Genomic DNA, 14,663 nt, shown 5'->3' on the forward strand with positions numbered 1-14,663 from the left:
GTTACTTTGGCGACGCATGTGTTCATGCAGCAAACAAGACCGAGGTTGCATTTACAATGTATTATGAACACTTACACAAAAAAAATCTGATTTAAAAAAAAATCGGAATTGAGCAGAAGAACCCAAAGATCACTGTGGCTGAGCTCCAGAGAGAAAGTTCCACGGTCAAATATCAGTGCTTTATGGCAGAGTGGCCTGACGGAAGCCTCGCCCTCATACAGTTTGCTGAAAAACACATGACAGACTCCCAGACTATAAGAAATAATATTCTCTGGTCTAATGGGACCAAGATTGAACTTTTTGGTGTTGATTCTAAGTGGTATGTGTGGAGAAACCCAGGCACTGCTCATCACCTGCCCAATACAATCCCTACAGTGAAATGTTGTGGTGGGGGTATCATGTTGTGGGGGTGTTTTTCAGCTGCAGGAACAGGACGATTGTTGCAAGTGAAGGAAAGATGAATGCGGCCAAGTACAGAGATATCCTGGAGGAAAACCTCTTCCAGAGAGCTCAGGACTTCAGACTGGGCCGAAGGTTCACCTTTCAACGGGACAATGACGCAAAGCACACAGCTAAAATAACAAAGGAGTGGCTTCAGGACAACTCTGTGAACGTTCTTGACCGGCCCAGCCAGAGCACTGACCTAAACCCAATTGAGAAGCTCTGGAGAACACTTTTAAACCCTTTTCAACACCTTGTTGTGTAAAGCAAAAGTGTCATTACTTCTTCTGTTGTTACTGCCGCTTCTTCTTCGCTGCCTCCTTCTTCCCTCTTTCCTCTTCGTCTTAAAAGAAGAAGAAGCACAGTCGCCGGAAGTAATCATGGCTGAACTTTCTCTTTGCACAATAACATCGATATTCAGGTCCTTTGGATAAAATCCTTGATGTGCTGAGCATGTCGTGCTTATCGGGTGGCTCAGCACACTCCGCTCACGGCTTCTAAACACAGTCGTTTACTATCCACTTATCCGGCTTGACTCAGACTAAATCAATGGCACATTTGAATAACGGTATGAGTTTCCGAACAGAATACTGTTCCAAAGTGCTGATCGTTTGTTAGCGTTAACGGGACGAGTGTGAGGCTGCGATGATGTGCAGCCAATCAGCTCACGGGATGAATCCACTTATGGTCGATATCGCGCCGGGAGCCAATCAGGCACCTTGTGTGAATGCCCGCGAGTATGTTCTGCAATATGGCTGCCGATATTGCTGTTTTTTTCATATTGTTTTTATTTCTGTTTTTGAATCTGTTAACCCTTAAACATTTCAGGGATAGCAGACTCTTTTCACTAAATCTGCTTTGTGAAACGAACCCCCGGTTGATGAGCAGGTGGAACCCAAAAGCCTAAAGATCAATACATCCACCACAAGAAGACAATACATAAGACGAAACAAAACTAAATATATGACCCTGCATGAGGGACATTTCAGGGATAACATATTCTGAGTTTTCACTAAACCTGCTTTGTGAAACAGACACCTGGTCCTTTGTGTCTACTAATCAGTGTGCGTGTGCTCCTCATTGTCTCATCAGTTTGCTTGTATTTAGATCCCTGTTTTTTTTTTTTCAGTTCTTTTTGGTTCATTGTGTTAGTTGTCATGTACTCTTGTCACATTCTCAGTCCCTTTGTTTGTTATTTTGAATCTCAGATTTGTTTTGGACTTAGTGCCTTCTTTTTGTTGTTTTGAGAATAAATATTTTGGCATTCTCCTGGGTTCCCTGCATTTCGGTCTTAGCTGTCCAAACAAACCTTGGAGCATCACAGAATGAACCGACCAAAGTTGGATCCTGCAGAACCAGAGGTGTTGTACTGTGCTATTTAGCCCAGAGGCAAACAGCTTGACCAACAAAATCGATCCCTGAGCGCATTGACGGACACTCTCCACAGTCTGACTTCAAGCATGGAAATCCTGGCAACATGGGTGGACAATTTAGTTCCTGGTCTCTTTCCCACCTGGCAACGGCAACACACGTCCTGTGGCCTGTGCATTCCCTGCTCCTGTGGCCGCCACCGGCCCCTGTTACGGCGGCACACATCCTGCAGCCACCTCCCGTTCTGGCTCCGCGGTGAATCAGACCTCCATACATCTGTACATGGAGCTCAGGACAGACACCAGGCAGGTCAGTAAAATAGATTCAAAAGAGCGACGTCCCAAGGATGAATCCTGGTGGAACTGCAACTGGCTTCTCAAGATAACGGGACTTAACAGTGTTGACTATTACTCCCTGGTCTGTTTGATAACTGTGATCTACACCATTGTCTGGTATCTGTAGAAAAATTAAACTATGTCATCTTTGTTAAGAGAACCTGATGGTCACTGGTGTCAAATGACTTTTTCAGGTAAATGATTGTCAAAATTTCCAAAATAATCACATATGGCAGTTATACTCTCCTGGTGAAATCTTTCTAATTCAAGGTGTGGTTGCTGTTGAAATGTTCTTGTTTATAATGCAGTACTTACCAAAATGTAAGTCCTTTTTATGGATGGATGCCTGTTTTGGGCTTGTGCCACAAACACACCCAAAAGTCTTTGTTGAACATGATGATTTAGCTCATGTGTATGTGAAAGAGATTAATCTTCTTTGGGAACTAGTGCAGCTCTCATGATGACCACACCTTGATCATAGAGCCTGACTGTATTGACTGTTGCACCAAATAAGAGATACAACAGTGAAACTGTCATGATCTGTGTTTGTGTACTTTTGCATTGTTTTGAATAGATTGTTTACTGTCATGTTGTCCCTATGTGCCTTGTTCATCCATCCATCCATTATCTATACCGCTTCATGTCTCGTCTATTTGTTTGGTTTGGTCGCCAGCCGTTCTCTCAGCCCTGTTCCTTGTGTCTACCAATCAGCTTCCTCACCACTCACTCATCACAGAGGTTTTCCTTGTTGTGTTGTCAATTTGTTTGTCAGTTCCCTGTCTTCTTTCAGCTTATCAACTCATTGTTGCTGGCATGCCAAGTAAACCTAGTGTTATTATTTTTTGTGGTGGTGAGATCCCTGTGTTTTTTTGTTACTTTGACCTTTGACTTTAGGGACTTTGTTAATTTTCAAAGTGGTAATTTGTTAATTCCATGTGCTTTGTTTGATTTTTTTGTATGCCTTTACTTTGGAATACCACACCTTCCCTCTACCTGGGTCCGCCTTTTGCCTCAACTGTCTCCACACCACAAACTCGTGACAGACACCAATGATTAGGAATGAGGACACACATTTGGGCAACAATACATCAATAGAGTCACTGAAAACTTACATGAGGTAGATTGGGAACAACAACATGCTTTTTGAAAATGAAGATATCATGTCAACAAATCTGTATAAGACCTCACGAGTACTTCGAGTACTAGTTCAGCAAACACCAAAGCATTCACACTGCACATGATTTTTGCTTTGTTTTGTGTTTTTTTTGCAACACTTGAATGCCATTCAATGATGTAAGTTTATATTGTCAGTCTTATCATAGGACCTGAGCTTCAAATCTTAGCTCAGGTTTTCCTGTGTGTAATTTGCATGCTTTACCCATGCTGGCGCGGTGTTTTCCCTAGTACTGTGGCTTCCTTACATATTCTAAAAACAATGCATATTAGGTTCACTGATGACTATGTTTTCCAAATGTGCTAATGTGAGTGTGAGTGGTTGTTTGCAGAGCAGGCCATTCAGTCTACGTGAGGGACCAGTCCGTCTACGAGCCTATGACGGAAGTCAGAAGTCTATTTTTTCCGTCCATGTAATCAATTATTGTCTATTTTCGCGGTGAGGCTTCAATGGCCGTAGCAAGGCTCCCGTTTCCCGTTTGCCCTGGCCAAGGTCCTCAAAAGTACATAAAGGTCCCCTTTTAGGACCTTTGAGGACCTTGGCTGCGGCCTACGAGAAACAGAAGCCTCACCCCCGGGGAGGGTTGGCGCGGGGTGGCTATTTGGTAGGCTTTCATTTTGAAGTTGGTCTTTGTTGGCGGCCACAGTATGTGAGGACACAGGACTGTGTGTCTGACGTGCTCCTCTGTAGCATGGGGGCCCCGCAGGGAACTGCCTTGGCTCCCTTCCTGTTCACCCTCTACACCTTGGACTTCAACTATAGCACCCCTACCTGTCACCTGCAGAAGTTCTCTGTCGACTCTGCGATTGTCGCCCTCATCACAGGCGTAGATGATCGGGAGCACAGAGAACTTACTCAGGGTTTTGTGGACTGGTGCCAGCAGAACCGCCTCCTGATCAATGCGGGGAAATCCAAAGGAATGGTGGTGGATTTCGGTAGGCGCCAGCACTCTTCACCTGCACCAGTGAATATCCGGGGAACAGATGTTGAGAGAGTCTCAATTTACAAGTACCTGGGTGTTCATCTGAACAATAAACTGGACTGGAGCGACAACACAGACGCCCTCTATAGGAAGAGTGAGAGCAGACCCTTCCTACTCAGGAGACTGAGATCTTTTGGGGTTCAGGGGACACTTCTCAGGAACTTTTATGACTCGGTGGTTGCATCGGTCATTTTCCAGGGAGTGGTCACCTGGGCAGGCGGCGTTTCGGTCCGGGACAAGAAGCGGCTGGAAATACTGGTCAGGAGGGCCGGCTCTGTCATGGGCTGCTCCCTGGACTCTGTGGACTCGGTGGGGGACAGGGGGATGTTGGCCAAGCTGTCATCAATGCTGGACAACCCGGACCACCCCCTCCAGGGCACCCTAACAGCACTCCACAGCTCCTTCAGTGACAGACTGTTAAACCCTCACTGTGCAAAGGAGAGATTCCGCCGCTCCTTCTTGCCTGCTGCTGTCAGACTCTTTAACAAGAACATTGTGTAGTCTCTACAAACTGGCGGGCATGAGTGCAATTGTGCAGTCCTGCACTTGAGCTCATATCGTGCAATACCCAACATTCCCCACTACTGTAATACCGTGCAATACTCAACATTCCCCACTACTGTTAGTCTAGTTTTATTTTTATCCAATGCTGTTCCTTACATTTCACTACAGCACTGCAGAACTATCACTTAGCGTATTTTTTCCTCTGTACTATGTACAGGCTAAAATGAGTGTTCCTCATACTTTTTATGTAGATGTATGTTGGTGTGTATATACACATGTTACTGCGTATATTTACATAGGTTTGATCCTGAATGTTTGCCGTTAATGTTATACATTAATGGCTACATTATGCCGCCGTCCCTGTGTGACCTATATTTTTGCTGCTGTAACACTGAACATTTCCCCACTGTGGGATCAGTAAAGGCCTTCTTATCTTATCTTATCTTAAATTGACTGGCCTGACCACAGTCAATATGAGAATAAGATACCAACTTAAAGGATAAGAGAACCGCTGTTTCGAGTCGCGTGTCCATATTAGTTGGAAATATAAGTGTTCTGATGTGTAACGTGTCATTGATGAATATTTACTAACTTCCATCCATCCATTATCTGTACCGCTTCTCCTCACAAGGGTCGCGGGGCGTGCTGGAGCCTATCCCAGTTGTCTTTGGGCAGTAGGCGGGCGACACCCTGAATTGGTTGCCAGCCAATCGCAGGGCACACAAAGACAAACATCCGCACTCACAATCACACCTAGGGGCAATTTAGAGTATCCAATCAACTTACCATGCATGTTTTTGGAAATGTGGGAGGAAACCGGAGTGCCCGGAGAAGACCCACGCAGGCACGGGGAGAACATGCAAACTCCACACAGGGAGGCCGAACCCACGACCTCTGAACTGTGAGGCGGACGTGCTAACCAGTCGACCACCGTGCCGCCTATTTACTAACTTTTTTAGTAAATACAGTGAGTGGGAAGGGCCGACATACATCACATTCTCATAAATTTGCACTCTTGTGAGAATAAAAAGACCTAAAAATGGCTGTGAGTATGTTGTGATGTCTTAAATTTATTTTACTGAAGAACTTAGAACATAGATTTAAGTAAAACACATCAGATAAAGAAGACATGCACATTTAGAATATAACAGAAAGCTTGGACACATTGGGTATAGTTCTTTTAATATGTCCTTCTTTCATTCATCTGTGCCTGTTTCAAATCCACCACAACACAGTTGTGATGAAGTGCTTTGAAAAAGTAGTCATGACGCATATAAAGAAGGCAGTCTGCTTGTCATGATTGTCATTGACAGTGCAACAACATTCATCCATACAGCCCTCACACATCTTAAAAAAAAAAGAAAAAGACACTTGTATTCAAATGCCGTTAATGACCACAGCTGAGCATCCAACACCGTCATCGCAAGCAGACTGGCTGAGAAGCTGCTTGTGCTGGACCACCTCAATGACAGACCCCAGAAAGTCACAGAAAGCAGCGGGATACCAGGCACAAGGACAGCGAAGCGAGTACAATCCTCAGGCTATTCTTGTACACCTTCTTCACCCGTGACTCACCTCCCAGGATGCCACCGCCATCACCAAGTTTTCTGACAGCACATGTTTCACATGTCCATCCGAGGGAAAGGAAGAGAGAAACTAGTAAAATAAGAATTTAATTGCTCAGCGTTACCACCATTTTTTGTTTTGTTTTGTTTACTGAATACATGACAATAACCATCTTAACTCTTGAGTCAGTTATCAATGCAACTCATAGTAAAGCAGGAAAATATACAATTACACGAGGGAATCAGTTGACACTAAAATACTGAATCGGTTTGCGAACTTTATCAGCGCAAACTCCCGTCTACATGACAGTTCTCACAAAGAACATTAGCCAGCAAGCATTCCACCACATGTGCAGACAGGACTGACAGGACATGTCACTTATCATTGCAGCTATATGGAATCCACATTGTAAAAAAGTCAATATTGTCAATAGACATTGTGTCATTATCAAAGAAAAACAGAAGATATTCTTCATAGATGGTTTTTAAATGTATTTAACAATGAAATGTGCATGCCTGCTCTGTCATTGCACTGCTTTTGTATGTAAATGCATACCAAATCAACTTGGAACTGACAACTTTGAACAGGCCTTCTAAATATTGGAATGACATCCTAGCATGACTTTTATCAAAGCTGTGCATCTAAGAAACATATTAATTAGCTCATGTTGCAGGTGAGTGTAAAAGTGCAAATCTTTCAGATTCAGACAACTCTGTTGATCCCAATGCAGTGGATTTGCAGCTTTAACTGCACATTCAGCCTCAACAAAAACTTAATAAGACAAGTTCAATAAAACCACTGCCACACAAAAAATCAAAGTCATATGAAAGATTGAAATAACAGCAAAAATCTGAAAACACCATAACGATGATTTTGTTTAATTGTTTTTATTTTACTCCAGGGTTGGGTTCCCATTTCGGTCAGGGTTTTTTCAGTTTAGGGTACATAGCGCAAACTCTTGTTAAGTTGAAACACATAAGTTAAAACACGTCAAATATCCTGCATTTAAAATTGTTTTCAATTGTAGGACCAGTTAAAAGCGTACAAGACCTCAGCATACTATTATATCATATTATGAGAGCTGAGTTGAGCAAGGGTCAATGGATCTAGGCCAGAGTTCGGCAACCTTTAACACTCAAAGAGCTATTTCGACCCGGTTTCTACGGAAAAGAAAACACCGGGAGCCGCAAAGACTTTTTGACATCTGAAAAGAAGATATTAGTATATTCATCGCTAACTGCGTCTACAAAGTCCATATTAGAATTAAACGGACTTAACTCGTGACACACATTTGAGTGGGGTATTTTTGCAACAAAGCATCTAATCGATCCATATTAAACAAATAAACCTACGTAATCCAGCGAACCTTACTATTTTCATTTGTTATTGTCTAAAAAAAAGAAAAAAAAGAAAACAAAACACTACTAGACGGTAGCGGGGCAGCTATTACAACACACACGGCTTCCACATTCCGCATTGAGTCGCACACACCTCCGGCAGTGAAATCGTTTCATTTGCTATTTTCACTGCTTTAAATTGGCTAGAATTGCACAAAAATTACAGACAACGTTGGGACGGACCATTAGAATCTATTTGTGAAAAAATGAGTTTGACAATATTTGGACTTCCGAGGCTGGTTGGCACGTCCGCCTCACGGTGCAGGGGTCGTGGGTTCGGTCCCTCTAAATTGCCCCTTGGTGTGGTCGTGAGTGCAGATGTTTGTTTGTCTGTGTGTGCCCTGCGATTGGCTGGCAACCAATTCAGGGTGTACCCCGCCTACTGCCAAATGACAGCTGGGATAGGCTCCAGCACATCCGTGACCCTTGTATAGATAATGGATGGATGGATGGACTTGCGAGGTGATCGGCCGACAGCAACGATACACAGTTTTATTTTAAATTTCGAGATCACAATAATCGTACAATTTACAACTACAATCAAACAAATGAACAAACACAAATAAAATACTTTGTTCACATATTGTGCAGTTTTGGTGTCGCTGGCACGCAGCAGGTGTGTCACCTGGCAGCGTGTATGCCAGCTGCCTCTTGACGCATCAATTGCTATCAAACGTCTCTGGAGAAGTTAATGTTAATCACCGAAATTGCACAAGGTCTGAAGAAAGAAGTTAAAAACGTTGAAATGATACACGTTTTTGAGACAAATAACATACACTTGAATCGTTCACTTATAATTTATTTTCCCAAGCCACGCAGAGCTGAAACATAAGGATGAAAGAGACGCATGCGGCTCCGGAGCCGCGGGTTGCCTACCCCTGGTCCAAGCTTTGTGCATTGTGTTTTTTTTTCCTTTGACTTTTTATATATTTTCAAGTAACAGTGCAATGGAGGCAGAAAAGTTGCTAGTAACCATTGCATATGAGCATGTTACCATATCTATTTACACAATTACATCGTGTAAAAACTTTCAATGAGAGCATTTGGGATTTAAAAAGAGAAGCCATGGAAAGTCTTGTGGGGTGTGGTGTGGCTTGCCCTCCAGCAAATTTAAAGAGGCTCATTTGCAGAAGAGAGACTATGAAGACAACACCTCAGCCAGAGTGCATGTGATGAGTTTCAACAAGTAGAAACAGAACAGGAAATCTTCATTTTACCACTGGTGTTATGTTATGCGTAAAATTACATAATTTACAAACTACAAAAAAAATATTTGTAGTGACATGCTATTGAAATATATCTACTGGATTGCTAAAATTGAATAAAGTCAGGCTAGTAAATCCATCTATTTATTTATTTACTTATTTATTTATTCATTTATTTGAAAACAACGGCAACTGCTCTGCTTCCTGACTATACTGCTGAGGTGCCCTTAAGCAAGGCACGCTGTGCGGTATTGTCTACACACCCTTTTAGCAAATGGTTCTGTGTTGTTTGCAACACAAGAGTGAAGTGAAATATTCCCATATATACACACACACACACACACACACCCACGCACCCCCACCCCCTACTCACATACACAGTCATTAGAGTCTAAAATTAAATTATACAACCATCCATCCATCCATCCATCCATCCATCCATCCATCCATCCATCCATCCATCCATCCATCCATTTTCTATACCACTTACTCATTCAGGGTGGCTGGGAATGTGTATGATGACAATATACACATGCATGATTTTTAATTTTTGTAGGTACTGTACAATTGCAGGTTTCTTCATCCAGCTAGGTGTGGCAAGCCATCTCGTTTTACAGGGGTGGCACAGTTGTTTTATTGACAGACCAAATAATTCCATGGAAGCCCGCCTTCCTGCAGGTGCGCCCTCCATGTTCCATGTGATTGGAGCACAGTTAGGAGGTGCAGAGAAGGCGGAGCTCGGTTGGTACCTCCCTCACTGCCAAAGGCCCATAAAAACCCATCAGGGACAGCGGGCAGGTACTTAGAGGGACTTGACTCTCCTCTTAGTGGACTCCTCTGCGCTGCCAAACCTCTTTCTCTCTCTGCTCCCCTTTTTCTCTGTGACTCTTTTTCTTCAAAATGACCATGTCCATGCGTAGCACCAAAACTGTGAGGAGCAGCTACGGGGCTGGCGGAGGCGGTAGCAGCTACGGCGGTGGCAGCTACGGCGGTGGCAGCTTCGGCGGTGACTTTGGCATGTATGGTGGTGGTCTTGGTGGTGGCAAAGGTGGATTCACCTCAAGATCTGCAATTAGTTTTAGGTCAGTTCCAGTGGCATCATCAAGTTCCACTATTCTTAGGTCAAGCATGCGTGGCGGTGGTGGTGGCGGCGGCGGGGGAAGTTATGCCATTGGTGCTGGAGGCAGTGGAGGTTATGGCTTTGGTGCTGGGTTCGGTTTGGGGTCTGGCTTAGGTTACGGTGGTAGTGCTGGAACTTTGATGGTGCCGCCCATTACAAATGTCCAAGTCAACCAGAGCCTGCTGACGCCGGTGGACATTAGGATTGATCCCGACATCCAGCTGGTCCGTAACCAAGAGAAAGACCAGATCAAGGGTCTGAACAACCGCTTTGCCTGCTTCATTGAGAAGGTACGTGGCACTCTAATTTTTGAAGTTCATTTGGAGACAAAATCTCATAACTTAACATTGCTGAACAAAACTGAGCAATCATTTTCTGTTCCTCTGAAGTGTTGCCTCTTTGAATAATGACCAGAATGTGGATACTGCGTATAGTACGTATGATGTCTAAACATATGAACTAGCCCTAATTCCAAACTGTTTTCCTCAATGTACGAAGACGGCCACTTCCCATTTAATGTATCTCTGACAATAGCTGGCCCTCTGCCATCTGTCTCAACAGTGAGAGGCAGAAACACTATAGTGGTCATATCAAGTGTCCAATGCTTCTGAACTCAAGGGAGATCAGGTTATCAACGATTGGACTGAAGGCCCTCAGAGTGAAGGCGAACACCTGATCTATAACTACTAGAACATGTAAAAGTGAAGGTTCAAAATAATGTGCGTTGAACTTGTTGGATTTGTATAATGTAAATAATAATGCACCCATCTGCAAGAAATTGATACAGTATTATTTCAGGGTTCACTGTGGCTGAGGCCTAATCCAGCTAGTTTAGACTAGCGCAGGTGGCAGAAAATACCCGGACTGATCACTAATCAGAGGGAATTGATCAGTGATGTGAACCACTTCACCACCACAGTGCTCGAGATTTTTCAGGAATTCTCAAGGTTGACCACTCGATAATAGTGCGCTCCCTGCGGCCCAAAAAGCAGAAATGCAAGCTGTCTTGGAGGAGGGGCTAAATGGGGTGCGGAAGCCGAAATGGTGGGATGGGCTTCAACTTCCTCCAGGCACTTTACTTCAGCTTTCATTTTATGTTCTTGGTGGTCTGTGTGAGAGTGCCCCAAGGGGAATTTAAAATTCCAGCGACGACAATGTAATTACGTAAAAAGGCCCTGTTTGGAGTGGTGGTGGTGGTGGTGAGGAGATCTTCAAGGACGCACCTCAGACACCAGACAAGGAACTATCTGTACAACACCGTTTGCATGCCATAAAGAAATGCCAGCCCCTACCCTACTAAGAGTGGCCTTGAACTTTCTTTTAGGTGCGCTTCCTGGAGCAGCAGAACAAAATGCTGGAAACCAAGTGGAATCTTCTGCAAGAGCAGACCACTACCCGCTCCAATATCGACGCCATGTTCGAGGCCTACATTGGCAACCTGCGCAGACAGCTGGATGGACTTGGCAATGAGAAGATTAAACTGGAGTCAGAGCTGAAGAACATGCAGGGCCTGGTGGAGGACTTCAAGAACAAGTGTGTCTCCTTTATTCATGTCTTAACACGATTTGATTCCGCATCTTTTTTTTATATAACCTGTCCATGCTTCGACTGTTACAGATATGAGGATGAAATCAACAAGCGTGCTACAGTAGAGAATGAGTTTGTTCTCCTTAAGAAGGTGGATGAATCTTAACAATACATATGCAAATGGAAAATGTATATGTCAAAAACTTTTAAATGAAGTATCTCTATGTCTCTATCGTCGCCTCTTCTGCAGGATGTTGATGGTGCCTACATGAATAAGCTTGATCTTGAGGCAAAGGTTGATCTTCTTCAGGATGAGATTAACTTCCTCAGAGCTGTCTATGACGCAGTACGTAAAACAAACCCACTTCAGTTGTCTTAATGAGTCCTGGAAATACAAACTCATTTCCATTTGGTATGACAACAAGGAGAGATTCTGTCCTGGCTTGACATTTGACTTAATAGCAACTGACCTTCACCATCATAAATGTCAAATACATTTTGTATGTATCAGGAGCTGCGTGAACTCCAGAGCCAGATCAAGGACACTTCTGTTGTCGTGGAGATGGACAACAGCCGCAATCTGGACATGGATGCAATCATAGCAGAAGTGAAGAGTCAATACGAGGACATCGCCAACCAAAGCCGTCTAAGCACGGAGGCGTGGTATCAACAGAAGGTAGGCGGGGAACGCAAAGTCAAATGTAGACCTCTGCCAAGGCCAAGCAACAATGCTCAACGGTGGGCGACTCCTCCCTCCTAGTTGATGGATGTTATACTGTATGAAACGTTGCTTGGAATTGGAAGAGTAGATAGCATATGTGAACATGCTCTGTTCACAAGTACAAAAAATGTGCCAACCCAACCCAGCAGTAAATTTAAAGTTTTGGTTGATAACGTTCCACCCAATCCTGTAACAGGCAATAAGGAACATTATACAAAGTGGTTAACTGCCAAACAAATGCAGGAAATCCTGCATCCATATTTCATCTTTTAGTCCATGCCGCACCCATCTGTTTATATGCTGGTAAAACATTCAAATAATAACTCTGTGTCCAAAAACACCGTGTCAGTGACTGTGGGATTTCCACTCTTGTCCTTCCAGTATAAGGACATGGAGGCTTCTGCTGGCCAGTATGGAGACGACCTTCGAAGCACCAAGAACGAGATCGCAGAACTCAATCGTATGATTAGCCGCCTCCAGAATGAGATTGACGCAGTCAAGGCACAGGTATATCATTCAATTGAAGTTTACTTCTGCATGTAGTTACATTTGTATGTTTTCAAAACATCTTCTTGAACACATGGTGGCTATCTTTCCATTTGCAGCGGGCTGCCATAGAGAATCAGATCGCTGAGGCCGAGGAGCGTGGTGAACTGGCTGTAAAGGATGCCAAGGCCCGAATCAAGGATTTGGAGGACGCCCTACAAAGAGCCAAGCAGGACATGGCCCGCCAGATTCGAGAGTACCAGGAACTCATGAATCTCAAACTGACTCTTGACATTGAGATCGCCACCTACAGGAAACTGCTGGAGGGCGAGGAGGAGAGGTACTTGGACTAGCAGCTTTTCCCTCTTAAAATGCATGTACGGTACTGTAATCCATCATTGGTGAGCAGTTCCGGAGTTCACTCTTGAACTTCTTTGCAGGCTGGGCAATACAGATGCAACCATCCACATACAGACATCCAGCAGCGGCTCTGGTAAGTATTGACATTCAATTCCTTCATTTTCAAGAATCGCGCTGAAGCCAGAATTTTATACATGAGCTCTTACAAATAAAAATGAACATGCAGGTCATAATAGTTTTTGATAATGATAATGTCAACGATAATGCCCTGCCATATCCAGGAGTTTCATATATTTCCTAGTGCAGATTTTCCCCCCAATTTGCTTACTGTATATTTGATACAGATGATTGATACAATTGCTAAATTAAAAAAATATTAGAAAATTTGTTTTGTTCCCATTATCATTTTCTTCTCAATTTTCTTCTTTTGTGATTCATAATTTGATGTTGGAAGACAAGTTGGAATTTAAAAAGAAAGCGTTAAGTAGTTTTTCTTGTGTGTCATGCTACATGTACATTATTTCTGTCTCATTTGTCCCATTGCCATCACCAGGTGCCGGCTTAGGAGGTGGAATGGGAATGGGTGGAAGCATGGGCATGGGTTTAGGAATGGGTGGAGGCATGGCCGTTGGTTTAGGAATGGGTGGAGGCATGGGAGGAGGCTTTGGTGTGAGTGGAGGCTACGGCGGTATGACCCGCATGAGCGGCGGCGGCAGCGGCGGCAGCACCACCAGCACCATGGTGACATCAAGAACCAGCCTCAGCTCTCGCCGTTGACAGCAGTCCTCCTGAGCCCATTTTGTCTCCGCCTTCATCTCCTCCTTCATCAGGCCACTACTCAGAAAAAAAAAGTCCTTAGCTTCCACATATCAATGCTTTTATTGCTCTCTATGCTTCTATACTTCTTTGGTTTGAGCAGCACACAAACTCCATCAAAATTCCATCAAAATGTAAGCAGAGGCAGAGCCATTATTAATGAACCAACAAAAGTCAGAGAATACAAAGTCATTGTCCTTAATTGTGCTCGTGGCTGTCATTTAGTTGCTATGCATCCTCTCCTGTAGACAAGCACGTATTTGTAGTTGCATGACAGAGAATCCTTGCAAAGCAACTAATCAGTGCACGCTAACATGATAGGCACAAGAGGAAGTCCAGGTGTCTCATATTTTCAACGTGGTCCTATTTTCTGTAATCTTACATCACTTAGTGTGTATGAAGCAGCCACACACCAAACATCCCTTTGACACAATTTCTGGCCTCTAGCTGTCTGAGAGAGTAAGCCAGCAGACACATTTTGCATCACTTCCGCTTGACTCTGAATAAAAAACTTAAGAGTCTGCCTGGGACAACCAAGTTGTTCTCTACTAAGCCTGGAATAAAGATGAGTTAACCTAGTTTACAATGTCCCTTGTGTATTTTTGGATGAAGTTCCATGCCTGCTTTGTTACTGTTACGTAGTATTTTGAAATATAAA

General features: G+C 43.7%; 1 protein-coding gene across 1 annotated transcript; it reads left to right on the top strand.

Annotated features, from left to right (window-relative positions):
• The first annotated feature begins 9,790 nt into the window (after window positions 1–9,790).
• LOC147152673 (keratin, type II cytoskeletal cochleal-like) lies at window positions 9,791–14,584 on the top strand. The gene is made up of 9 exons (XM_086050596.1): window positions 9,791–10,385; window positions 11,420–11,628; window positions 11,713–11,773; window positions 11,873–11,968; window positions 12,134–12,298; window positions 12,725–12,850; window positions 12,949–13,169; window positions 13,270–13,322; window positions 13,743–14,584. The coding sequence occupies exons 1-9, from the start codon at window positions 9,876–9,878 to the stop codon at window positions 13,964–13,966; spliced, it is 1,665 nt and encodes a 554-aa protein (XP_085906722.1). The 5' UTR covers window positions 9,791–9,875; the 3' UTR covers window positions 13,967–14,584.
• Window positions 14,585–14,663: the final 79 nt, after the last annotated feature.

The sequence above is a fragment of the Filicampus tigris genome, chromosome 1 (genome assembly GCF_054856515.1).
Source record: "Filicampus tigris isolate MCC_2025a chromosome 1, RoL_Ftig_1.0, whole genome shotgun sequence".
NCBI classification, from domain to species: Eukaryota; Metazoa; Chordata; class Actinopteri; order Syngnathiformes; family Syngnathidae; genus Filicampus; species Filicampus tigris.

What these genes read in the sequence shown, in the direction of transcription:
- LOC147152673 (XM_086050596.1), top strand. Translation starts at nt 9,876, where the DNA reads ATGACCATGTCCATGCGTAGCACCAAAACTGTGAGGAGCAGCTACGGG. An exon ending in CTGGAGGGCGAGGAGGAGAG is followed by an intron (nt 13,170 to 13,269) that starts GTACTTGGACTA and finishes ACTTCTTTGCAG; the next exon opens with GCTGGGCAATACAGATGCAA. An exon ending in GACATCCAGCAGCGGCTCTG is followed by an intron (nt 13,323 to 13,742) that starts GTAAGTATTGAC and finishes TGCCATCACCAG; the next exon opens with GTGCCGGCTTAGGAGGTGGA.